Source organism: Copadichromis virginalis, linkage group LG11 (genome assembly GCF_057382275.1).
Source record: "Copadichromis virginalis isolate Kocher_CV1m ecotype Utaka linkage group LG11, C_Virginalis_male_GT1.1, whole genome shotgun sequence".
NCBI classification, from domain to species: domain Eukaryota; kingdom Metazoa; phylum Chordata; class Actinopteri; order Cichliformes; family Cichlidae; genus Copadichromis; species Copadichromis virginalis.
Window position 1 is genome coordinate 1,734,095 of NC_140628.1, and position 27,074 is coordinate 1,761,168.

A 27,074-nucleotide genomic window follows, 5' to 3' on the forward strand; every position below is an offset into this window, starting at 1 on the left:
AAGCGCTTTGCATTGATTTGCAAATATGTTGAAGCCCCTATTTGTTCCCAGCAAAACAAAGAAAATATATCCGATATTTATAAAATGTACAATAAAAAAAAAAAATCTGTTGTATTTAATGATAGCAGCACATCTCAAAAACACTGGGCCATGTGTACCAGCCCCTCTTCTTACAACAGTCCTGAAACATCTGGAAGTAGGAAATCAGCTGCTGGACATGTTGGAGAGCATTGTTGTCCCATTCTTGTCCAGCTGCTCATCATTCCTGACTCTTCTTTATTTTTCATGATGAATCAAATGTTTTCAGTTGGTAAAAGGTCTGGACTCAGAGTGTCAATGATTATGAAATGGATTGTAATAATTAGGAAACCATCTGCACCCTCCAAGAAAATAAAAGTATGTAGTTTACACAGCAAAGGCAAATGTGACAGGTGAGCTAAATGTGTTACCTATCAATGAAACTCGGGCAGATGTGACGACTCATGCTGAAGCCTGTCCACCCGTCCGTCCGTCCAGTCTTCTGCTCGGCACTAATGTGTACTCATTTATGTAGATGAATATGAGAGAAAAAATGTATTATCCACCGTCTGTCTGTATTTAGAAGAACTCACCATCGTGACATCACTGCCACTCTTCTGAAAAAATAGTTACAGTAGTAACTGTAAAGTTACAATACACAAAATATTTTGTTTATTTTTTACTGTGGTTGTCACTTTGCAGTGTTGTGGAGCCCAACCAAGAAAAGACTTCCAGGGGACTGGAAAGGGCATTCCCGGATGAGGCACAGCACCCTGCAGCTGCAGCAATAAATGGGGCCGAGGAGTCGACAAGCCACCCAATCAGTGCTGCTCACCCCCCCAACAAGGATCTGATTTGCAGCATCAGAGCAGAAGTAGACAAGCTGATGCAGGATCATACCAAAAGCTCTTCTCTCACATCATCTCACACTGGCAAAACTAAGAAACACCCGGTGAGCAAACTATATAAAAGGCACTACTGTAGAAAAGAGATTACATTCACACTTTGCATTATACGTTTTTCTCAGGCCTCCCGTGGCTCCCTTACTTCTCCTTCCTGTACCTTTTCAATGAGACAAGCCACTCCAGCTCCTGTAAGAGGCAAGCGCCTGGATGGGAGAACGGCGGTGACTTCAAGGTCATCGGGGATAAGTAGAGGTTCTGCTACACCAGCCAAAACCCGGTCTGCTATTTCCTCACAGTGTCCACACAGAGCGAACCATGAAGACTGCTGGGACTGCACAGGTTATTAACTGCACACATCAAGTCATCAGAGGCTTAAATAATGTAGGAAAGAATCGTGTGCTTTCCACACTGTTAGAAACTCATTGATCGATCATTGGATAACTGCTTAACTTCATTTCTTATCAACCAGCATCAATTCTGTCAGTTTACCTTGTAATCTCTTGACTTGTTAGCACTTCTTTGAATCCCTTTCTGTGTGTTTTCACTGGTAGAACCAGGAGTAACAGTGAGGAATGAACTAGTGGCATCTGTTCAGTCCTTAGTGGCTGTCCTCCAGCAGCAAATAGATGCTACCAAACACCAGGATTCTGCACAGGAAGTCAGAGAAACCAGGCTGGAGCAACATCTTCCACAGATCCGTGTAAGGAAATACTGTGTGTGCAGGTTTTCCTGACCACCAGCATCTTTTCACATTGTTCTTTTTACTCTGTGTGGTTGGTAATAACCTGTATAACTTCAGGAAGATTACGACAGCTGTTGTGCTGTGTTTGGTTAATCTTGTTTGAACTCTGCAGTGACTTCACTTACTTCATCACTCACATTCCAGTGATGAAGCTGGAAAAGAGGAAAACAGGGCTTGTTTTGTATCTTAGCAAAGTAGATTCATTAATGCATCATTAACATTACACCATAACACAGTGGTTCCTGTGTTCACACTTACACACAGTTACTGTCCCTCCATTTAGAAAGGTGTCATGGTCTATTTTGTGTAGTTGTTTTTTCCTGTGTAATAATATTCAGCATTGCTGTCAATACATTCGTCCGTGTCCGTGATTTAAACAGCCCAGCGCTGCTCCTGACGCAGGGGAAACTAATCCTGCAGGGAGACCTACCTTTGCACTTGTGCAGGTGAAGCCAAAGGCAAGATATGATCATCTGTTCTTTGACTTGGAAGGAAGTTGGTTTGGAAACATATTTGGAGATGCTTCATCCTCTGCTTTGCATTTGTGTGGGAGCCCCGTCAAAAACCTGTCCGTTATGCCAGCAGGGTCCACACGTTTTTCATTCATACTCCCCTTGCAATGGCTCTGCGTCCCCCACTTTGGGAACCTCTGCCGTAACACTTTTGTTGTTTTGTGCTGAGAAACACTCCTGCAGCACATTGATGGATAGAGCCTGGTCTGTGTGCTGCGCACTGCTTATTTAGTGAGTCTTGAATACACAACAGTGTCAGTGCAGTTTTCATTTCTGGGATATTAGTTAATTGATTTGAGGGAACATTCCAGATGATATTCTGACTGGAACTTGGAAATTTAAATTTCCGGCTGCATCTAGAACGTGGCATTGGATTACCAAACACCCTCATGCTTACTTCCATCTCAACTTCTAATACTAAGCGTGTCAGCAGTAACCATGACCTCTGCTTTTCTTGAACAACATCATACAGCGAACATGAATCCATTTATTTTCTATTACTTATCTGAAGCCAAGTTACAGTAGTAAAGGACACTCTTTCGAGGATGCCAATGTTCACACTTTGGACAGAGAGGACAGATGGTTTGAAAGAGGAGTGAAAGAAGCCATCTATGTCCACTGTGAGCGACCATCTTTGAACAGAGGCGGGGTTTACGACACCAACTCTCTGCCATCTATAATCCAGTTTTGAGTTCCCTTCCCTGCCTTAACGCCCACTCACATCCTGGGCCATCTGACCTCAGGAATTCGCATGATAAGGTGGGGCCAGGTTTCACAATGAACACACCCGAAACTCTGGCTGATTGGGACCCACGCCCAGTTTCCCACCTTGGCTCAGGCGATTAGAGGATCATCAGGGGTCCTTTTGTCCCTCTGTGGGGGGAAACTCCCACTAGGTTTATATCTGGGACTCTCCACCATTTGACCTTAGAACTGAAGAAGCTTCTTGGATGAGAGGTGAAACGTCTTCAAGCAACTTAAAGAAGTCCAGATGCTTTTCTTTGCAAGCTCCTTTGACATTTAGGGTATTGGAGATGGAAGGGATGTGTCCTCTCTCCAGCCTGTTCGATGTCTGTGTTGGTGTCTGGCATTGAGATTGAGCTGAACTTCCAGAGGTCTCCTTTTGCCATGTTTTACAGTGTTAGGCCCAGCTCTTTGTGGGATGAAGTCTGTGTGCCTAAAATCTGCTGCTGGTTACCAAAGCAGAGCCTAAAGCTTACAGCTCCTAGATAAAACCTGAGTATGCGTAGTAGCTGGTCATTGGTACAGCTCTGGGTGCTAAAACATAAAATATTTAAAATGGAAAGATGTGAGTAAAGTTAGAGCCTTTGTTGTTTGCACATCACTTTAGCAAACTGAGAGCCATCCAGGGAGTGACTGAGCTGCAGAGCTAAAGTGCCACAGCCTCTGCTTAAAGGATTTCACACGTTCATCCATAGTGTTTTTCACCTTTTACAAGGACAGTGTTGTTTTACCTAACACTACATTTAGAGTGTCACAACACAAACATACTGCCAAAATGTGTGTTCAATAGGAGAAAAGCAAAAACATGCTGCAGCTCCTGTGCACACTGATTCTTGCTGAAAGAGAGACGTGACTTTGGTTTGTTGCCTTTCAGACTGGCCACGACAGCTCCGTGCTGGAGGAGCTGAGGACGCAGCTGGCACAGAAGGAGAGGGAGCTGCAGATGATGAAGGCAGGAGCAGAGGAGCTCAGCTCACTCAGACAGCAGAATTACCTACTGCAAAGCAAGGTGCACAAACACATCACTACTTTCATTCCATATATATGGGAAATCTGTAGGATGGCCCATTCTTATTTGGGTACTGCCAGGGTAAGACTTTTTTCTCTCAACAGCTGAGAAGTGCAGAAGAAGCCAGTCAGAAGAAGAGGTGGGTGGAGGCTGCAGATGTTGCTGCAGATGAGAAGTTCCAGCAGATTGATAAAGAAATAAAAGAGCAGGAGGCACTCATAAAAGGTTACCAACAGGTTAGTGACCCTGAACTCTACATCTTATTGTGACTTTTGTCACAACGTTTTTCTCTCAATGATTTCAGTGTTATTTCGACTTTTTAAGGACTTTTATTAGGACTTGTTTCTAAAACAAATAGACTGTTTTCTAATTTGTGTTCTGTCAGCTGTAATCCCAGCAGTGTAAGTAATTTTATACATTTGCTACATCATCAACTGAATGGATGCAAATTTATGACACTACATACTAGGGCTGCCACGATTAGTCGACTATCAAAATCGTCGACGACTGATTTAATAGTCGACGCGTCGTTTGAAGCTTTGTAAGATCCCAAAAGACGCAGGAATAAGTAGCAGGATTTAAGTGTGTAATAACGCACTGAAACAGAAGATGGCAGCACTGCATGTACAAGGATGCCAGCTGCCGTTAAACCCCGAAGAAGAAGCTGTGTCCCAGAATTCATAGCGCAGCCCAGCTCAGTTTCCAACAATGGCAGCAGCTAGTTAGTTTTAATATTACTCTTATTATTCTTTCTGGTCACAAAATAAACGTTTAACATATTTTCATGGAGAATGTAGCTGTGTAAACCTCAAATATCTGCTCAGTTTATCAAGACACCGCATATTTTCAAAAGCGCTCCGACGTTTTCGGAGACGTCTGTTACCCACTAGCTCGATAGCTAGCCGGGAGGTCAAGGGTCACTAGAGCCGCCGAGAATGGCAAAGTCCCGACACATCATTTTCAGATCACTGCAGACTTTCGCTACTCTACATCTACTTTAGATGTGTCCTTGATCCATCACAGCTGATTTAAATGGATAAGTTACCTCCTCAACGGTCGTGTCCAAATTCATGGGCTACGTCCTCCTGAGGCCGCATTTGTAGACCGATTACGTCACAGCGACGCGCCGAAGGCTGTCCAAATTCGTAGACTCCTCCGAATGCAGCCGACAAATGCGTCCTCCTTTTCCCTGAATTTGAAGGATGGGTCGGGTGTGTCCTTCGTGGCCTACCATATCCCAGAACTCATAGCGCGGCCCAGCCAAACTCCAGTTTCCAACAATGGCGGCCGCTACTAAGTTTTAAAATTACTCATACTAATCTTTCTGGGTCACAAAATAAACTTTTAACATATTTTCAGGCGAGAAAGTAGTTGTGTAAACATCAAATATCTGCTCAGTTTATCAAGATATCGCATATTTGCAAAAGTGCTTCGACGTTTTCGGAGACGTCTGCTACCCACCAGCTCGACAGCTAGCCGGGAGCTCGAGGGTTACTGATGCGGCCGAGAACGGCACAACTCCCGGCACATCATTTTCAGATCACCGCGGACTTTCGCTGCTCGGGTTAAACGTAATATATAATTCACTTAGACAACCTAAAAATGTTATTGTTGGGCTTTTTTCAGTGTTTTGTTTGTTCGTGAGTAAATCGGTTTGGCTGAGATTAAAGTTATTAGATTAGATTAGATAAAACGTTATTAATCCCCCGGGTGGGTTCCCCCTTGGTTTTCACACAGCTGACTAAACGTCAAACAGAAAACTGATTAAACAGAAGTATGAGATGGTCGAGAGTTTACGCCAGTGTCCTGTTATATTTTAGATAGCAAGGAGCAGACGGCCGAGTTTATTAAACTCCACCGAGACAGCGGCGACGCTAATCAGAAGGCTAGACCGTCCAATTTCACGGCCGTTTACTTCCGGCCTACCCGACCTTCTGAGGACCCGGCCCACATAGACCGCGAAGGCCGGGTCCTCAGGAGGATGCAGCCCATGAATTTGGACACGACCAACATGTCCTGTAGTTCTCCAGAGGCCTGGTAATGAACTAATCATGTGATTCAGGTGTGCTGACCCAGGGTGAGATCTAAAACCTGCAGGACACCGGCCCTCGAGGTCTGGGATTGGGGACCCCTGCTTTAGTTTGCATAGGTTTGGGAGATGAGAGTGTGTCTTTAATGAGAGGGACTCATTTTCCCCAAGCACTAAACTTTCTGCCATCTGCTTAAAACAACTTTTTAGAAGTGCTCTCCACTCGTAGCAGTGCTTTGCCTCAGAAGCTCTATGTTAAGACGCCGTGTGGGCACAGTTTATGAAATTCTAATCATTTTCAGTTTTATACAAACTGCAGTAAATAGAAAAGCCCATATTAGGTGTGAGCAACGGTTTAAAAAAACAAGAGCCATTTGTACCTAGTTGTTGTTCTTTTCATTGTTTTTTTGTTTGTTTTTTTACATTAATCTTCCTCCAGGAGAATGAGAAGCTGTATTTACAGATGAAGGCTCAGCAGGCCAAGAGTAAAGCTAATGAGGAGGCCATGTTTAAAGAAAACCAGCGGCTGCTGAATGAGCTGGCTGCCACCAGGTGAGCGTCTGACAGACCTGTACGTCCCACACACATGTTGTTGTACCCATATATGTGTGTTTATGTGCACTGTGAAAGACTGACCACTTGGAACACTGCGAGTCATACACATGTTCATGCATCGCTTCATTCTGTGCATTTAAGCACCTAACAGTGAAGCTAACAGTGAAGCTAACAGCACGTGTTTGGGCTATGGAAGGTATTCAACTCATAGGCCAAACCGGAGAGTCACTCGTGTTCAGGGACAGCAGCGCTAACTTTATTCAAAGTTTGTGAAGTAGGTTGTTAACAAATAGAGATCATAAAGTCCTCTAGCTGTGGAGTGGTTGTTCTGTGGTTAGGGTAAACCTTTTCTAACCTCACCAGGGAGCAGCTGCATAAAACTTCGAGGCCAGTGGGAAGTATATGCTTAACGGATCATACTCCACGCACTGCAGACTTGTTAGCGCAAATAAACTCACTTCAGGTTAGTACCGCTCTCATCCACCTGTACTGTAAGGCTTGAAGGGCTATGTTAGCCTCTTTGATGTAGCACAGATGTGAATCTTTGTGCAGAGAAATGAGGCCAAGATGTCTGAGGACGTCCACAAGCTTAAGCAGGAAAAGCAGGCTCTGGAGGTGGACTTGCAGCTCATTAAGAAAGAGAGAGACCTGGCTGAAGCCCGAGCCACCTCCACATCGGGTAAGATAAAGAACAGTCCTGAAACTACAATATTCATATTTTTCATCCCCTTTTCACTTCATATACAAACCCAATTCCAAAATGCTATAATAGGATAATGACAAGCCCAAGTTTGGAGCTTCGTTTTGCCTTCAAAACATGTAGAAATATGCAAAACTCTGCCAGTTTAAAAATGTGCCACCTTAGCAGAAACCCATAAATCAAAGTGGCAGCTTCAAATGTTGTGTTTGACCAAAGAGACTCACTTTAATGTTGTGTGACAAAGAAAAGCATCAAATGCTGTCAGGATTACTGCAACACTGAAAAGATGTGTAACCAGCTGCTACTGGTGATTTGTTTATAAAACCCCAAAAAGTATCAAACTGACAAATATGTCATTAAATGTATGATTCAAAGTGAAGTTGTCACCAGATGTGGGTAACATGTAATCCACACATAGATGTCAGTAGTACTGAACGTGCTGACTGATGTTTACTTAACTGTTCGCACAAAAAGCCGTTGTTGGAGGCGACGGCTTCACGACGTCTCCTGTGTGGAGAAAGTATTCCCAGGTGTGCTCGGGCGGGATTTTGGCCCAAACTTCCACGCAAACAGTCTTCAAAACTTGAAAGTGCTGCGCGGGCCCTTTCTATGACCTCTGACCTTTAGTTCTTTCCACTGACTTTAACCTGGATATGGGTCAGGTGACTGGCTGGGCGAGACACTTTCTTTCTTTCTCTGAAGCCAGTCAGTAGTTTCCTTTCTGTACATCTACTGTCATTTCTTCGCTATCAGGAATGTCTCGGCACATTTTTCCCTTCATCCTGAAGTGTGCCAGTGTCACATGCTGAAACACCCAGGCCTTGGTGGTGCATACCTGTTGGCATGGTGTTTATTATGCATGCAACGAGTGGAACTATGGTCTCATCTGACCAGACTATGTTCGCCCAGTATTTCAAAGGCTTGTTTGATTGTTTTTCAGCAAAATTTAAATGTTTCATTTTGCTTTTTCTTCAGTAATGAACAGTATTGTGCATACAGGCCGTGTTTTCATTGTGTTGTTTGAAACAATTGCAGGATTCCTGGTCTTTCTGTAGCTCTCCACAAGTGGCCCCTGGCTCTGCGATAATTCTGTTCACTGCTCTGTGGGGAGAACCGGCCATGACCGGGCGCTGGCCACTGGAACCTTCAGGATTTTAGAAATTCTTCTGTAACCAATCAGGATGTTTTACAACAATAGGACTGTGACGGTCTTGAGCTAGATTATTTGTTTTTACCCATCATGAGATGTTTCTTGATGGTCCCATCTGGCCTATAAAAAGGCAGGATTGCTTTCTAAGTACTTGTCTGTGTCACTCCTCATTCTTACACACAACTTAATCTGTGGACATTTATGTTTGATTTCTTGTAATGTGGGAATTAAGCTGGTGAAGCTTTCATGTCAGTAGCACCTTTAGAAATATACTTACTTAGGAAACTGGTGACATGTTCAATACTTATTGTACCTGCTGTGTATATGTGAGTAAGAACTGAGTGCGTTTCTCCTGAACGTGTTAGGAAATCAGACCTTTGAGATGCGTGTATTAGAGGACAGGCACCAGGAGGAAGTGACAGCCCTTAAGAAAAAGCTGCAGTGGTTTGCTGAGAAGCAGGAGATGCTGGACAGAGATGCTGGCAGGCTGAAGGCTGCTACAGCTGAGATACACCAGCTCAGAGAACAGGTGATGCTCCGCTCTCACACGATGGTTACAGACTGATTTGTTTTGTACCCTCAATCTGCATGAATCCTCTGTCTGTGCTAACTACTTTTTATTTTAAATGATACTTGCAAAGAAAAGCGTCTGGACTTCTTTGAGTTGCTTGAAGACGTTTCACCTCTCATCCAAGAAGCTTCTTCAGTTCTAAGGTCAAATGGTGGAGAGTCCCAGATTTAAACCTAGTGGGAGTTTCCCCCCACAGAGGGACAAAAGGACCCCCTGATGATCATCTACCTAATCCAAGGTGTGAAACTGGGTGTGGGTCCCAATCAGCCAGAGTTTCGGGTGAGTTCATTGTGAAACCTGGCCCCACCTTATCATGCGAATTCCTGAGGTCAGATGGCCCAGGATGTGAGTGGGTGTTAAGGCGTCTGGGGAGGAACTCAAAACTGGATTATAGATGGCAGAGAGTTGGTGTCGTAAGCCCCGCCTCTGTTCAAAGATGGTCGCTCACAGTGGACATAGATGCTTCTTTCACTCCTCTTTCAAACCATCTGTCCTCTCTGCCCAAAATGTGAACATTGGCATCCTCGAAAGAGTGACCTTTGACCTTTAGATGCAGATGGACTGCTGAGTCTTGTCCTGTGGAGGTGGCTCTTCTGTGTTGTGCCATGCGCTTGTGAAGTGGCTGTTTGGTCTCTCCAATGTAGAGGTCTGAGCATTCCTCGCTGCACTGTACAGCATACACCACATTGTTAAGTCTGTGTTTTGGAGTTTTGTCTTTCGGGTGAACCAGTTTTTGTCTGAGCGTGTTGCTGGGTCTGAAATGCACCGGGATGTCATGCTTGGAGAAAACTCTCCTGAGTTTCTCTGATACACCGGCTACATAGGGGATGACAATGTTGTTGCGTCTGTCCTTCTTATCCTCCCTCACTGGTGTCTGGTCTTCTTTTCTGTGCCTCTTTGCTGACTTTATAAAAGCCCAATTAGGATAATTAGTTTTGAGTGCTTCCTTTACACTTTTACTGCCGTTTTGACGAGCCATCAGGCAGCCTTCACACCTCCAACGGCCCCAACAATAGAGACACTTTGGACACTCATTCCCCCACCTCTCCCCCCTACATAGAGCCATCACCACCATCAAACACTTCACCTACAACACCCCCCTCCTCACCCCACACAAAAGAGGATTTCACACCACCTCCTCCCACCACAACTCTTCATATTCATGAAGCAGATGTGAGGAAGCAGTTTAAGAGTCTGAATGCTCGGAAAGCTCCCGGCCCAGACGGTGTGTCTCCTGCCACCCTCAGACACTGTGCAAACGAGCTGGCCCCAGTGTTTTCTGGCATTTTCAACTCCTCACTGCAGGCATGTCATGTGCCTGCCTGCTTCAAGTCCTCCACCATAATCCCTGTCCCCAAGAAACCTAGGATCACTGGACTAAATGACTACAGACCCGTGGCTCTGACATCTGTGGTCATGAAGTCTTTTGAGCGCCTGGTTCTCTCCCATCTCAGGACCCTCACGGCCCCCCTCCTGGACCCCCTGCAGTTTGCATACAGAGCCAACAGGTCTGTAGACGACGCCATCAACATGGCCCTACACTTCATCCTGCAGCATCTGGACTCCCCAGGAACCTACGCCAGGATCCTGTTTGTGGACTTCAGCTCTGCCTTCAACACCATCCTTCCAGACCATCTCCGAGGCAAGCTTTCCCAGATGAATGTGCCTGATCCCATCTGCCGGTGGATCACTGACTTCCTGACGGACAGGAAGCAGCATGTGAGGCTGGGAAAGAATGTCTCGGACTCCCGGACCATCAGCACCGGCTCCCCTCAGGGCTGTGTTCTTTCTCCTCTGCTCTTCTCCCTGTACACCAACTGCTGCACCTCCACCCACCAGTCTGTCAAGCTAATCAAGTTTGCAGATGACACCACCGTTATTGGGCTCATCTCGGACGGGGACGAGTCTGCCTACAGGAGGGAGGTTGAACGTCTGGTGTCCTGGTGCAGCCACAACAACCTGGTGCTGAATGCCCAGAAGACAGTGGAGATTATTGTGGACTTCAGGAAGCACACAGCTCCACTCCCCCCCATCATCCTGACTGATACCCCCATCACCTCTCTGGACTCATTCCGCTTCCTGGGTACCACCATCACTCAGGACCTGAAGTGGGAGCCCACCATCACCTCCGTCATTAAGAAAGCCCAGCAGAGGATGTACTTCCTGAGGCAGCTGAAGAAATTCAACCTGCCAGCACGGACGATGATGCAATTCTACACCGCAATCATCGAGTCCATCCTCACCTCCTCCATCACCGTGTGGTACACTGGAGCCACTATCAGGGACAAACAGAGACTGCAGCGTGTTGTGCGCTCTGCTGAGAAGGTGATTGGCTGCAGACTCCCATCTCTGCAGGACCTGTACACCTCCAGGACACTGCGGCATGCAGCTCGGATCTCAGCTGACCCTTCTCACCCTGGACACAGTCTGTTTGACCTGCTCCCCTCAGGCAGGAGGCTCCGGTCCATTCGCACCAGAACCTCTCGCCATAAGAACAGTTTCTTCCCCTCTGCTGTTGGACACATGAACAATAAACGTACGACTGTTCCCACCACTAACACATGACCCTACGCTGTGTTCACTGCATCATTCCATGTTTGGCACTGATCACCACCTGCACTCATGTATATATCATGTATATATCATGTATATATCTATCTACTTAGCACTTTTAACTCTTATTCTTATTTTTATTTTCATGTCTATTTAAGCGTAATTTATAACAGTATGTTTGCACTGAAGCACCGCAGCAATTTCCTAATGTTGTAAACCCGCTCAACATTTGGCAATAAAACCCTTTCTGATGTGTGTGTTCCTTCTTTTTCCCTTCAGGCTTAGAGGGAACATGTTCTGCCCGGTGGTGTAGGGTCCTGATTACTCCAAGTTTGTGTTCCGTGTGTGTGGGCTTCTGGTAAACTTCGATGTTGAGTTTGCCGTTCTCTTCAATGTGCACAGCGCAGTCCAGGAAAGGCAAACAGTCGTCCTTTGTGTCTTCCCTGGTGAACTTGATGTTTTTATCCACAGCGTTAATGTGCGCAGTGAAGGATTCCACTTCTTGTGTCTTGATTTTGACCCAGGTGTCGTCTACATATCTGTACCAGTGGCTGGGTGCTCTTACTTTGAAAGAGCCAAGAGCCTTCCTTTCCACTTCCTCCATGTAAAGGTTGCTACAATAGGTGACACGGGGGAGCCCATGGTACAGCCATGGTTTTGTCTGTAGAAGCCTTCGTTGTATTTGAAGTATGTAGTGGTGAGGCAGAGGTCTAACAGTGTGCAGATCTGATCGGGTGTGAAGTTGGTCCTGTCCTCCAAGGAGCTGTCTTCTTGTAGTCGTTTTCTGACAGTCTCCACGGCCTCCGTGGTGGGTATGCAAGTGAAGAGAGAGACTACATCAAAGGACACCATGGTTTCATCTGGATCCAGGGTAAGTTTCTGGACCTTGTCGGTGAAGTCGGTGGAGTTCTTGATGTGGTGTGGGGTGTTCCCCACGAGAGGAGCAAGGATGGTAGCAAGGTGTTTAGCAATGTTGTAAGTGGCTGAGTTTATGCTACTGACTATGGGTCTGAGTGGGACAGCTTCCTTGTGGATCTTAGGAAGTCCGTAAATGCAGGGTATGGCATCCCCTGGGTAAAGGCGGTGATATGTAAGGCAGTCAATGATTTTGTCCTTTTCAAGGTCCTGAAGGCAAACTATAACTTTCTTTTTGTAGCTGCTTGTGGGGTCTCGCTTTAGGGCTTCGTAGGTATTGTTGTCACTGAGGAGAGTAGTGATCTTTGTATGGTAATCTGTAGTGTTTAGGACCACGGTGCATCTTCCCTTATCAGCTGGTAAAACAGTGATGTTGTGGTCTTTGCTCAGGGAAGCGACGGCCTTCTTTTCCTGTATTGTGAGGTTGGATGGAGGGACTTTGGCACTGGAGAGGGTGGCTGAGACTTTCATCCTGATTTGCTCTGCTTCTGTCTGTGATAATTTATTAATCCGTATGGCGGTTTCTGTGGCTGAGATGAGGTCCACTGTGGGCAACTGTTGCGGAGAAATGGCAAAATTGAGTCCTTTGACTCAATTTTGAGTCAAAATGACCTAGATGACTGAGAACCTTCACAGACATATTTAAATGATACTCTGACTTCAGTGAACTTCCCTCATGCAAGTCATTGTTGTTAGTTTAATTCAGTTATTCTTCCTGTGCCGTTCGGCACTGTAGCATCAGAGTTATCGTCTGAAGGCCAAGAAAGAGGCCCAACAGGCAACGTGGATCATTACGGCTTTGTCATACTGGTCCACTTGATTGATCTTTATTTTTACTTTTAAGTTATTACAATGAGAACAGACATGACCGGGGGATAGGAACGGGAAAGGCGTAGACAAGGGAAGTTCAAGAAAATCAGAGGGACAGAAGGAAAAGACCACAAAAGTCAGCTGGATCACCTGCTGGAAGAAAAGTCAAGAAACCAAAAGAGAACAACACAGTAGGCAGACCACAGCAGCAACCTGTAACAGTAACTAACAAATACTGAATGTTAATGAGCAGCATGCACGACCGACAACGCTCAATATGTTTAGAGGCAGCAGCCAAGGTGTCCGTGAACACTTTGTATAGAAATTGACAGAGATAGAGATTGACAGACCACGTGACTTTCGTGCATTGCATTGTGGGTACGAGTGGCAACAACATCAAAACACTGCATCAAGCGCATCAAGCATTTCCAGCACCGGCAATCATTAATTCTGCGGTTTTAATCCCTACTTGCATTTTATGTTTACGAGTTGCAGTTCTGTACAAAACGACGGTGAACACGGCAGCTCCGTACAAAGACAGACGTGGCGAAGAGGCAAAAAAAGGACGAGGAAAAAATCAAAGGAGTGAAAGGGTCAGACCCACACGAGCATACAGAGTGGAGTAAGGACGTTAGCATGCTGCACAACTTTCATCACGCACATATTTATTATTATATGGTCCTAAGTGTGAGTGCACACACTCACAACATGTTTAGTAACTTCAGATCCTGCAACAAGCCCAGGTCCAGTTTACTTTGGTGATTTGGACTATTCCATCTCACAGCTGTTGTTACAGGCCAACGCATCTATTTGTTGTTTCAGGTTGTAGTGTTACACAACATTTTCAGATCTAATAGAAATAAAATGAGTGTTTCGTAATTCATTCAATTATTGTTTTTATTTATAACTGGCATTATTGTTTCGCTCTATTATAGAATCTTACAGGAAAGGCAAAATTGTAAAAAAAAAAATCCATCGTGCTTTATTAGCTGCTTCGGTGAAAAACTAATCAACAATGCAACAAAAAAAAAAACATTACAAAACAACATACTGGAAAAGTTATTCATCAATTGATTGCTTCAATACAACACTTGGGCACATATATGCGGGACGTTTCGATCTCGCTCTCTCTCTTAACCGATCAAATCGGGCTGTGGTAGCAGCTTTAAACTCGGTCTGACCCAGGCTGATAGAGGGGCCCAGTCTGGATCACATTCCTGCATTTTGTAGGCTGGTTTTCCTACAAAACACAACAAACATTAGCCCGCAAAGCCACAGTGAACAAAGCAGCATAGCAACGAATTCAATTCAAATTAAGACTTATTTGTAACCTACATCAACAATTACAACAGCAGACTGACCTTCGTGTAAATGCTTGGAGCAGACTAACCTGTGAGTGTTCTGGGACGTTATATTTGGTCTTTGAATGGCTGCAATCCAGGCCATCCGTCGGCTCTTTGTTACTTCGGAAACATGGCTCGAACAATTTCTCTTCAACGATGTAATCCGATAAAAACGATCTCTTTACCCGTCGGCTTCCCGTGGCTGTCATGCGACCGGCTATTGCAGTTAATAATACAACGGCTTCGTACACTGGTACCGCTTGCCACTCTTACCCAGAATCCTTTGCAGTTTTACCACGGAAATGACGTCACATTTTCAATCTCTATTCAAAAGGTTTCTCCATGTAATGATCTGATAGTGGGTGTGGCGAGTCATAGCCCCGCCCACCAGGACATAAAGCAGGCTAATTCAATGACTGTAACATAACCTTCTAACGTGTGACTCAGTGTTTGTACCTGAAATAGATGGTGTAGTCGAGCCATCTAAGAGTCTGTTTTAGCATGTGTGTGGTACAGTTTTCATTAAATACTCTAAACAACTAATTTAAACAGGACTTATAATAGAAACAAAACATTCAATCACACCATTTATAATTAATGAGGTCAGTGTTTAGTCTTAGAGACGGTTTCCTTTGTTGATCAGAACTTTATTTGTCTTTGTTGTTGTTGTACCTTTTTTAGATATACAACTTGAATAATTCATCATTCCCATTTAAGGCAGGCTGGTGGTTGTACTCTCCCAGTCAGACCATGTGACCAGGCTGTGATGGTTTTGCCACAAACCATCGTTTTTTTTTTCCTGCTGTCACAGAGCACCTCCTACAGGGGATTGTGTGATTGTTGGTTTCAGTCTAACATTCAGTTCTTTATGTTACAGCAAAATGTGCCTCAAGGAAACTATTGTTTTGATTTGAAAAAATGGTAAATGGCCTGTATTTGTATAGCGCTTTACTCGTCCCTAAGGACCCCAAAGCGCTTTACATATCCAGTCATCCACCCATTCACACACACATTCACACACTGGTGATGGCAGCTACATTGTAGCCACAGCCACCCTGGGGCGCACTGACAGAGGCGAGGCTGCCGGACACTGGCGCCACCGGGCCCTCTGACCACCACCAGTAGGCAACGGGTGAAGCATGGACAATGCTGGGCATCCTCTGCACACGGCCATAAACAACCAGAAGAGTCTGTTCAGTGACAGGTTGCTTCTCCCCAAGACAAGAACTAACAGACTTAAAAACTCCTTTGTCCCACACACCATCAGACTGTTTAACTCCTCTCTGGAGGGGAGAGGGAGGGGAAACAGGAGGACAAAGGAGGGGGGAACAACTAAGCTGTAGTGCCTCTTCACCTCACTGTACAATACCTTGTGCAATACTTTTTGTAAATAGTCAACAGTGCAATAGACTCAATACTTGAAATGTGCAATTCACTTGTATTTTTATTTTTTATTCCTATTTATTCTATTTATCCCCTTTGTATATTTTATTTATATTTGTCTCTGTATTTATATATGTGTGTGTGTGTGTATATATATATATATAACAGTTCTGTAACTGTAACTTCGGTCGTTGCTGTGCTTTTTTTGGAAGTCGAATTTCCCAGAGGAACCCACCCGAGGGATTAATAAAGTTCTATCTTATCTTAAGTGTCTTGGCCAAGGACACAACGACCGAGACTGTCGGAGCCGGGGCTCGAACCGGCAACCTTCCGATTACAAGACGAACTCCCAACTCTTGAGCCACGATCGCCCCACTAAAACTAAAATTGATTTAAATTGTGTTAATTTTGAGGAACGTGCCTATCTTTCCTGGCTCTGGAAACATTGCTCTAGAGCAGCGGTCCCCAACCCCCGGGCCTCGGGGTCCGTGGGTTGGGGACCGGTCCGTGACTCGTTTGGTACGGGGCCGCGAGAGTTCTTTTGTGGTGCTTTACAGTGACAACAGTGAAAGCTTTAGGAATGAGGATGGGAAGTAACAGGCCGTCTCCATTTCAGGTAGAAAAACTGAAACAGGAAGTGGGCAAAAGAAACAGCTGGCAGAGAAAGGCGAGAGACAAATTTGTGGACTCGAAGAGGATGAAGGACTTGGAGCGACAGGTTTGGCACACGGGCATACACTAACAATTCATTTCTCCTTCCTTCTTCTACAACTTCATATCACTTGTGTTTTCACCAGGTGAAGGAGCTGGAACAAATACTCAGGAGCAGAAACCCAAATTCGCTGCCTGCTTTGATTTATGCTGCAGCCACATCTGCCAGCCACGAGGACGCTGGCAAAATGTCCTCTTCCAGCCGGATCACTGCTCTGCTGGAGCGAAGGATCCAACGTCTGGAGGCCGAGCTGGAGAATCACGATGAGGAAGCCAAACGCAGCCTCCAGGTTATGGAGCAGCAGTTTCACAGAGTCAAGGTACAGCTAACATCAGTCCACAGGCTTGTCGATGTAACGACCTGCCAGCACTCAGCCTGGAAGTAACAGCTGGGTGACTTTGAAGAGGACCCTAAACAGAAAGCCCCCGTCACACCACCGACCTGTTCACCCCCTTCCAGCTTGGGTTCAGGGGTCAAACACTCTCAGCTTTTAAGATTGGGCTTAAAACTTTGATAAAGCGTATAGTCAGGGCTGGATCAGGTGACCCTGCATCCAGCCTCGGCTGCTGGGGGCGTGTTTATACCTTTTACAGCTGTCTGCTAGTGTGGGGTTTTGTCCTTTTTAAATGACAAAAAATATGTTAATCACATCTTAATACCAAAGAAATAGGGCAGCCACCGTCTCTTGCTGGTCATCAGTAGAAGTCACTGAATCCACACTTTGTGATCACCACGTCTCCTCCTGCTTGGTGTGCTAGAAAAGCAAAGCAGAGCGACAAACAGACAAAAGCTTCATAGAGAACTGAAGCCCAAAGAGGAAGCCGTGTGACATAATAAGTTCAGTTTCAGTCAGTCAATGAGCTTCTTAACCGCACAGCTGTGAGACTAAACAGTAAAACCTTTATTTTTCTCCTTCACATGTCTGACTTACAGCAGATCAGTGAGGAAACGTGTGTCTGTGCTGAACCAACACTTTTAAATGTTCTTGCTGTGGAAGTACCGTATTTCCCGGACTACAAAGCGCACCCGAATATTAGCCGCACAAGCTAAAATCAGGGGAAAATCCTGGTTTGTACATACATTAGCCGCACCTGACCAAAAGCCGCAGGTGTTTCAATTTTGACTCATCATATGTATAATATAAGAGATATGTAAGAGAATATGCACAAAGCGAATTGTCAGGAAAGAGACGGCTGTTTTGGAGACACACCCCTTTTATTAATATTTTGAAAAACAAGTTATGGATACATATTTGCACATGTAGTACATAACAATAACCTACAGCACACCAGAAAAATAGATCCGGCCTACCTTTTAGGCTCAGGTGCAGCGACACGGCTTTAACAAGAAGAAAAGTCAGTCATTCACCATCTTTCTCTTCTTCCTGCGCACTGAAACCACCAAAGTCCTCTTCTCCAGTGTCGGAAACGAACAGGCTCAGGATGGCTTCGTCATCCACTCTCAGCTTCTTTCCTTCGTTGTCACTTTCAAAACCAAAGAAATCCTCGTTGTCAGTGTCGGAGTCGAACACCCTCAGAAGGGCCGTGGCGGTGTCCTCCTCTCCATCATGCAGCAGTCCAGCCCTTCGAAATCCGTTGGTGATCGTGGATGTTTTCACACTTTTCCACGCTGTCAGATTCCACCGGTGGAGTTGAGCATAACTTGCTTTTCGCAAGTTTATCGCCGCTGGTCATCCGCGCCTCCCGCTGAACGCGTAGCGCTACTTTGAAGTTTGTTTTTCGCGCTACTTGTACGGCACTATGTTGCCTGGCGGATGGACATGTGACCAACATACCACTCTTGAACCCCGATCCTTCCGCCAGGCAACGTAGTGCCGTACAACAGCAGAACAAACAAAACAAATCGTCTTACGATATCACAAAAATCATGGACAATCCATAGAAAAGAAGCACCTGACTAAAAGCCGCAGGGTTCAAAGCTTGTGCAAAAAGTAGCGGCTTATAGCCCGACAATTACGGTAGTTTGATTCATCACAGTGAAGAATCACGTTTCAGACGTCTGCTTATAGTAGAGACTCCGTGTGTTTTATAGAAGTCTGTGTCAGAACCATTATTTTCTGTGGTTTGTATCATTTAATGATGAAATGATCATTAAAAACATCAGATGAGGGAACACATGAACCAGTTCCTCTTGTAGCGCCTCGTAGCACTTAAAGCTCTTTACACAGCTCGTCTCAGTCACCTGTCCACAAGCTCAGTCACAGTGCTGTGGAGCAGCCAGGGGTTGAAGCACCATTAGCAGATAACTCAAGAGATGAGGCAGAGTGAATACATTATAATATTTTTCTGATTCAACTCCAGTTTCACTGTAGTAAAATCCCTCAGCAGCTGTGTGACAGCACTATGAGTCACTTACAGCACTGGCCATTTTGATTTCTGTGGAAAAACTGACGGACAGAAAGGTTTTATTTCAGTTTGGACTCTTGTCATGGACATGGACATATTCATTAGTGTTTTCAGAGCATTGTTTCATAAAGGACTGCAGCCTCTCTACTGTGGAGGATCTGAGTCTGTAGGCGTCGGCCTGCTTAGTCACACCCACGAGCCTGTCAGCTGCTGACTGGCTCAGTTTCCAGCTGTACCTGTTAACTGGTTTGTGTATCACTCACTGTTTATACGTAAAGTAGAAAGTGTGAAGCACATGTGGCTTGTTTCACACAGGGATCAGTAACAGTGTTCTTTGGTCGGTAGCTGCTTTTGATTTGTTGTTTCTTTGCTTGCAGTCACTGATGTACTGCGCTTGGTCCTGTATTATTAATTCCTCTTCATTAAGGACTGTTTTATATATAACTTGTCACAGTTATTTAATCAAATTAGACACATTATAAAATCAAATACATTTTAAATCATGCTCACAAACTGAGTCTTAAAAACAAACAACCTGCAACAGTGTAGCAGATTTTTGTTGAATGCCACTATGTGTCTGCTCTGCAGCTCCGCTACGAGCAGCAGATCTGTGAGCTGGAGCAGCAGCTGCAGCGTAAGCAGCAGCTTGAAGCAGCAGCTGGGTCCCAGTCACCAGTAGTCCAGGCTCTGGAGGAAGAGCTGTACCGTGTGAAGCAGAGCCACAAACAGAAGGAGAAATCTCTGCATGAGCAGATCGAGTCTCTCCAGCAGCAGCTTAAACAGAAGGTCAGTACAAGTCTTACTAAAAGCAAAGAGCTATTGTCTTAGCTGCCTCCAGATGCTAGAGCAGGCAGCCTTTGCCCTGAAACCTTGGAATAATGGATGAAGTAGGATAATGGAGGAGTTGATAACACAAAATAAACTTGTACTCGATTATACAATACTGAGGAGAGCCCTTCGTTTTACAGGCCCTGCTGAGTCCCGGCCGGCACCAGCGCCAAGCCGAGGCAGCATTTGGTGTGCGGCTTGAGCGGCTGAATCAAGAGCTCGCTAAAAAGACACGGACCATTCAGGAACTGAAGAAGGAACGGAGGAACATGCCGTCTGCCCCCAACACACGAGCAGAAAGACGAACCACTGAGAGCAAACACCAACAACCAGGTCTCCTCACTGCAGGAGGAGAAACATTCCCAGCTGCTCCGTGTGAGAAGACCTATCAGCCCACCGTATTCACAGGTGGGAATGCACTTTTTTAAAGTAAGTAATACACAAAAGGGACTAAAGATCACCTGATGCAATCAAAATATTTTGTGGTCACACTGTTTAATTCACTTTGATTTTATTTATTCAATTCCAAATCCCAACAAGATTCGCCTCATCGGGGACGAGAGCAGGGAGACGAGACTAAAGTCGTGCTGTGGAAGAGAGCCAAAGATTAATAACAACTCATAATGCAATGCAGAGTGCTGTATAAGTACATAGTGCGTGAAGGGGGCAATTTATGGTGTGTGTGTGTGTGTGTGTGTGTGTGTGTGTGACTGTTATTTGTCGAGCGATCCTTGAAAGTGGTTTACACACAAGTGTTGTTTACATATTCTAGACTTGCATCAAAAGGAAGAACATGCCCACATCGATCCCAGTGTGAACACTAACAGCAGGGATATAGAAGCGTCTATAAGCAGGGCTGTGGTTTTCCAGATTTAAAAAATGCAGCTAGCTGGAGGCGCTAGAAGATTTTTTTCATGTTTCCTTCTGACAGGGAGTCATATCTCTGAGGTTCTGCAGGAGAACGAAGCTTTAAAAAAGCAGGTGGAGCTTGTGCTCCTGCAGAGCGAGCAGGAGAAGGAAGCTCTGAAGGCTGATGCTGCACAGGCCAAGCAGCAGCTGTGCAGGTACAGTTTTGTAGTTTTGCTTCTGTGTGCTTTCTGCTTGTTTCCAAATGCTTCTACTTGCACTTGCTGTTTAGGAAATGTTATACTTAAAGCAGTGAAGCAGACTAAATATCAAAGTTCATTTACAGTGTTGAATTTCTATCCCTGAGCCGTAAAAGGCTGATGGGGAATATCACTGTCAACGTCAATACACAGGTGTACAACAAAGTGCCAACCACTGGTTATACTCGAGAACAAACAGTGTGTGGAGATGATACAGATCACATCATCTGTCAGGAAAACGGTGAAGGGGATGTCACGTTGGGGATGCGTGGCTGCTATTGGAACATTTGTGCTGCTGATGAATTCTCAGGAATATAAAGTTACACTCTCTTCAGATTCAGGCAAAGCTGATTGGACAGTGCTTCATAGTGCAAATAGAGACCCATCCAGCAAAGAAGCAGGATGTTCTTCAACAACCCAGCCAATCACCTGCTGCCCCTGAATTAAAGATATGATTTAATCTCCCAGGCTGACAGAGGAGTTTGAAGAGCAGCTATCCACTACGAAGGCAGAACACTTTAGAGTGTTGGACCACCTGCGGGCCACCCATGCACTCGAACATTCAGACTCTAAGGTTGCAGAACTGACTAATAAGCTGAGCACTCAAGAGGTAGGGCTCCCTCATCAAGCAGCCTCTGTACAACATGAGCCTGCTGCTTTAACATTCATATGTACCTGCAGATAATGATGAATCATCTGGACAAGCAGCTGAAAGAAACGCAGGGGTGCAAAGAAGCACTGAAAATATCCAGGAGGAGAGAGGATGCTCTGCAGACGCAGGTGAGGAGCTGGAGAAAGATCGCTGTGCTGGCTCTATCCAGGATTGTACACAGAAAGACTCTGAATTATGGAATGCCAGGACTGCCAAAATGAATTAATGAAATACACCATTAAACAATTCATTAAATGTGTCAATAATTAATTGGAATTAATTAATTTAATTTAGCTGCTTCTGTCTCATGTTTAGCTAACCAAACTGCTGCAGGAGCTGAAGGAAGCTAAAGAAGCTTCAAGCTCAGAGGTGAAACTCCTGTGCACCTTGGAGAGGAAGATACTGAACATGGAGCTCAGACACCAGCACAGAGAGAAGGAGCTGCAGCAGGTACCAGTGAGGGCCCAACTAGCTGACAGAAACTGGAACCCAGAACCTGATGTGAACCTGTAGTGACCCCTAAGGTCAAGATTCAGGTGTTTTAAATCAGCAGTTGTGATAAACTTTGAACACAGGCTTGGACATCCACGGTGGGTGATCCCCTGAACTAACCACGTTCAAACAAAAGCAGGTCTGGATCCACATTGTCAGCGTAAATGAAACTAACTTGAACTAGTGGCAAACTTGTACGAAAACGTAAGCTGACCTGAATGTTATGCTGTAAATGACTTTAAACGTCTCCTGGACTCTGGGAAACCGTCTGCGAGTCACACAGACATCGGAGTTAGACACACTGCTGAACCTGTGGCCAAACATATACACTGTTTGGTGGAGAAGCTTGTGCACTTCCCCTGATGATATTATCCACATAGAGGTCAGATGAAGTAGTTCTACTGTATCAAATACAACCTGAGGTCTTTTGTTTGTGTCCTTCAGGTGCTTGGGGGGGCGTGGCAGACGCCAGGTGATGATTTGCAGTCTGAGCTGGAGCACTGGAGACGTCTGGCTCAGGACAAGAGCAGGGAGATGGATGCTTTCCGCCTTGAGCTCGACTCCATCCTGGACATCCTGAGACATCTGCAACGACAGGGAGCGGTTCTGCCGACTCCTGAGCTCGCCATTCCACAGAGGAGTTAATACAACGTTTGAAAGCTGAGACTGTGAATGCTGCACTGATTCCATGCCAGTGTGTCAGCAATAGAAGCTTTTACTTGTTATTTAAATAACTATTTTTATATTTTTCATGTTAATGGTTTATTAGGATCAGTATTGCACCAAAGACCTGCAGAGACTGGCTTACCATCCCTGCCTCCACAGAGGAAACAGTCGTGTAAAATAAAGAAACCTCTCGAACATCATTTTGTTTTTTGACTGTTTTACATGTCTAGATATGACAGCAGGGCCTGCAGATAAAAGTAATATACTTGATCACAACCACAATATGAACACATATTTAAATATTCTGCAGTAAATGTTCTCCTTATGGCCCCGGTGTGAGGTGGAGGCCAAGTCTCAGCTAACACTGGCCGGCTTGGTTAGCAGCCTGCACCCAAGCATGGCTGCTGCGCAACATGCCCGTCAGTTCCTCTGCAGGTGTTTTTGATGGGACTCACATCAGAGTCTCAATTCTTCATCTCTTTTCCTCTGTTTCAGTGCCTTTGCAGGTCAACTACATGCCAGACTTTGTAATAAGAAATCAGCTCCAGATTCAACTTATAGATCCAATTTGTCTTCATTATCAGATTTTCCATCTTCTTGGATTCTTTGCACAGTTTGGTGGTCCTACATGAGTTGGCAATATAATTAAACCCATAGCGGTGAGAAAGGTTTTTTGTTACAGTCATTTGTCAGACTCTTACATATCTATAGCAGCAGAGTCATTGAATCAGAATTTGAAACTCCTGGTTCTGAAGACTTCATGTACATGCCGTTTTCCTTGTGATCACTCTTTCAGTTAAGTACAGAAAACTGCAGCGAGTAGCCATATTTAAGTCTACTATAAAATCTTCAAGCGAGCAAATACATTAATCATCGATTCATGCTCAAGCCATCGACGAGGAATGCTGTCAAACCTGATGTCACTGAGTGAAATACGGTGTACAACAGTCTGTGGCAGCTGTGCGCCCATGTGGGACACAGATTACAATCAGTCAATTACAGACACTACTGATCTTAACTTGTGTTTAAAGCACGCCGCCTGTCTTCAGAGTCAGTTTCTTCCGCTCCAGCTTCTCTACGACCATTGGAAAAACCAAAGAGCTGTCAAAAAATGTCAGGAACGAGGCTGTGGACCTGCACAAGACCAGCAAGAATACTGAAGATTGTCGTGGTCTTCCAACTTGACAGTGATTGCCAACATACTGCCAAGGCAACAAAGGAGCGGCCGAGCCAGTCTCCAGGCCTCGGTACTCAGGAGGGAGCTGAACTTTCTTTTTGTTTAGCAGCAGCCAAGAAAACTACAGGAGTTTCTATAAAGAGGGTGGAACAAACTCCTTCCTGAGATGTGTGCAAACCTGGTGACCAGTTACTGCTGTGCTTCGAAAGAATCGTTTTTCCATCAAGTGTTAAGTCATGTTGTGCTTGGTGTGATATAATATTTATTTCACTCATGACATGAAAATCTATTTAAGTTTTTTTCTGTTCTTTCTGGATACTACCATGAAATTTGTGACTGTTCGTTTCTTTTGTATGTAAGTGAACTTAAAGCAGGGGGTGAAATTAATAACTGACAAAAATACTGGAGCCTTTACTATGAACTCCTGTAAGCTCCTGGCACTTACTGCGCTACAACCAGGAGGTTTTTGTGTCGCCAGAAGTTCAGAGGTCTGTGTTATTGTGTCAGCGGAGCACTGGCAGCTTTTACACTTTATGCATCTCAGGATGTCTCTGACACCTGGCTGCCACTTTGTGGATGAGTTGCTGAATATTTTGTTTTGGAGAAAATACGTCAGATCACGAACACAAATTCTCAACTTTGTTCCAGCAGTTATCTACAAACTTCTAGGTTCTCATAATTTTGCATCTCTTTGTGTTGGAGCCTGACTCTCTCAGATGAAATGCATTTGTGTGATAAAGGATGTGCTGGCTTTAAACTGACCGACCGACCCCATGTTCATTAACACTGTTTTAAACTGGTAAACATAAGACTTCAAAAAGAAGAGGGAGAAAAAGTTATTTAACATAAATAACATAAAATCATGTGAGATGAGAGAAGGATTCTCTCAATTACACTGCAAAGGCATTCTTAATATAGTGTTAAACATCAGTTTAGAAAAACACCCAAAAAACCGTGCTAGATGTCTCTACCTGACTGGACTACTGTGTTTGGACACACTGGATGTGCCATCGTTGAGCTTCGTATTGTAGGCAGTGAAGGATGTCCCAATTTAGAGGTTCATCCAAATACAGCCTACAAATGCATCCTACATTTCCCAGGATTGGAACGATGCACCTGCTGGATCCTTTGTTGCTTTATTATTCGTTTTTGAAGGCGTTGCACGGGTTAGCACCCTCACACCTTTCTGGTCTTTTTAATTGGTACACCCCAAAGAGCTCACTTGGGGGTACGGCTCAAATGCTCCTGTGCCGAGGTCCAGATTAAAGCACAGAGGAGATCGGGCCTTTGCTGTAACTGCTCCTAAACTGTGGGACAAACTGCTCCTTCACATCAGGACCTCCCCAACATTGGACTCTTTTTAAACCCACTTTTGTTCCTTGGCTTTTAAATCAGAAAGAGTTTGTATGACTTTTATTTGTCTCATTTCTTACTTAAATCTTCTCTTTTTATGCTTCTTTTTCTTAAATGTTATCATTTCTTCCTATATTTTTATCTCTTGATTACCTTAAATGTACACCCCCTTGGTCAACAGTCGCTGTTTTAAATGTGCTACATAAATAAATTTGACTTTGACAGGATCAGGGCATGCTCCTAATGAGACGACAGTGTCCTGGGGCATTTCCCCCCCCACGTCTCGATGGTCATTGCGAGCTCCCGGACAGTCTGAAGTGCAATCTGCCACATGAGGCCAGGCATTGTTGGGCTCAGGCCCGATATGTAATGGCAGTCAGGTGCTCAGCCTGCAGAGGTCTGTGCCTTCCTCTGGAGGAGTCCTCAGACCAAACCGTTCATCTGCACGATGTTACGAGCAGCATAATGTTCTCTATGGTCTGTGCAACGTCAGAACTACTTCATGGCACCAGTAGTGACGCTGACCCCAGCTGCCTACAGCAGCCCAACAATAATGTTCAATGGAAAACAATATTAGTCTGACAGTAGTGTTAATGTAGTGTTTGCTCTTAACACATGATGTCATGATGTCGTGTTAAGAGAGCGGATTGTCAGAGGGACCTATTAGTGTGTCGCACAGCAAACGAGAGCCTAAACTCAATAACAGCTCTCGTGAATAAACTACCTGATCTCCTGAATCCCGGGAAGGTTATGAAGATTAGTAATCAAAACTAAGACGGCTTTGGATTAGACTGTTTTATTGTCACTGAAAACCACAATACTCAAACTATGACACAAAGTTTGGTATCTGATGTGAAGTGGAAACGATATAACATTATTGTCCAGAGTAACGAACATGAATGAAAGAGAAGCCTACAGAGTAAATATGTACATGGATTCACAGTATTTGCACAATGTTATTTTTGTGTGCTTGTGTGTGTTTAGGGTTTAAAATGTGAGGACGGTGTTCCTGAGCTGGTTGTTTCTGGATCAGAGGTTCCTGAACCTCGTTCTTCCCAGAGGGAAGCAGGGAGCACAGACTGTGGTCTGGATGGGAGGATGATGTTATGAACCTTCTGCATAATGTGTTTCCAGGTTGTGTCTGCGATACGGGGCAGCTGAGCACCACACTCGGTGTAAATGCTTTCATTTGTCTTTACAGTGTGCAGTGAGATGCCCATCTGCTACAAAACAGCCAATGTTAATTCACCACCGCTCTTATTAATACATTTTACACACGAGTTTTGTGCTGTGAATGAATTAAAATAATGCAAGATTAGAAATGTTTCACCTGGTTTAACCTCTATGTACTGTTAACTGTAACGTTTGCATTCAGCTGCAAACACAGTGTTTGTATCCACACATGTGTAGAGGAGATGTTAGTTATTCTTTTCAGTATCAGTGCAGGTGTGAAGCCTGCTCTGGCTTTATTGATCCGGATTTATTTTAATGAACCTCAGAAAATCTGATTGGTGTCAATTTATTTTTCCACAAGTTCAAGATTGTTTGTTCCAGCTGAAGCTACAGGCTGCCCTTACAAAAAATGCAAGTTTGAAGCCTTATGTTAAAGGAGAGCAGTTTCCCTGAACCCAGACTGAGCTGGCATTACTGATATGACACAAACACAGAGCTGTGGTGTAGCTCGCACACTAATGGAATCTGCTGGATTCATTTTTGTTGCAGCTACATAGCACATCACGTTGTTCTGTCTGCAGCCTGAATGTCTTTGTTGCACAATTCAAGG

The 27,074-nt window shown here is 44.7% G+C and overlaps 1 protein-coding gene across 3 annotated transcripts in view; it reads left to right on the forward strand.

The window, feature by feature from the left end:
- Nucleotides 1-26,858, forward strand: part of cep162 (centrosomal protein 162) — a 51,009-nt gene extending 24,151 nt beyond the window's left edge. For all 3 annotated transcript variants that reach the window (XM_085472835.1, XM_085472837.1, XM_085472836.1), the window contains exons 11-28: nt 721-970; nt 1,046-1,262; nt 1,475-1,623; nt 3,796-3,930; nt 4,035-4,166; nt 6,399-6,511; nt 6,878-6,977; nt 7,067-7,193; nt 8,730-8,893; nt 16,556-16,657; nt 16,737-16,970; nt 19,606-19,803; nt 19,986-20,253; nt 20,777-20,909; nt 21,420-21,561; nt 21,633-21,731; nt 21,919-22,053; nt 22,540-26,858. In XM_085472835.1, coding sequence (XP_085328961.1) covers nt 721-970; nt 1,046-1,262; nt 1,475-1,623; nt 3,796-3,930; nt 4,035-4,166; nt 6,399-6,511; nt 6,878-6,977; nt 7,067-7,193; nt 8,730-8,893; nt 16,556-16,657; nt 16,737-16,970; nt 19,606-19,803; nt 19,986-20,253; nt 20,777-20,909; nt 21,420-21,561; nt 21,633-21,731; nt 21,919-22,053; nt 22,540-22,740 — 2,899 coding nt within the window. In that variant the 3' untranslated portion in view covers nt 22,741-26,858. The remainder of the gene's footprint in view (nt 1-720; nt 971-1,045; nt 1,263-1,474; nt 1,624-3,795; nt 3,931-4,034; nt 4,167-6,398; nt 6,512-6,877; nt 6,978-7,066; nt 7,194-8,729; nt 8,894-16,555; nt 16,658-16,736; nt 16,971-19,605; nt 19,804-19,985; nt 20,254-20,776; nt 20,910-21,419; nt 21,562-21,632; nt 21,732-21,918; nt 22,054-22,539) is intronic.
- The last annotated feature ends 216 nt before the right edge of the window (nt 26,859-27,074 follow it).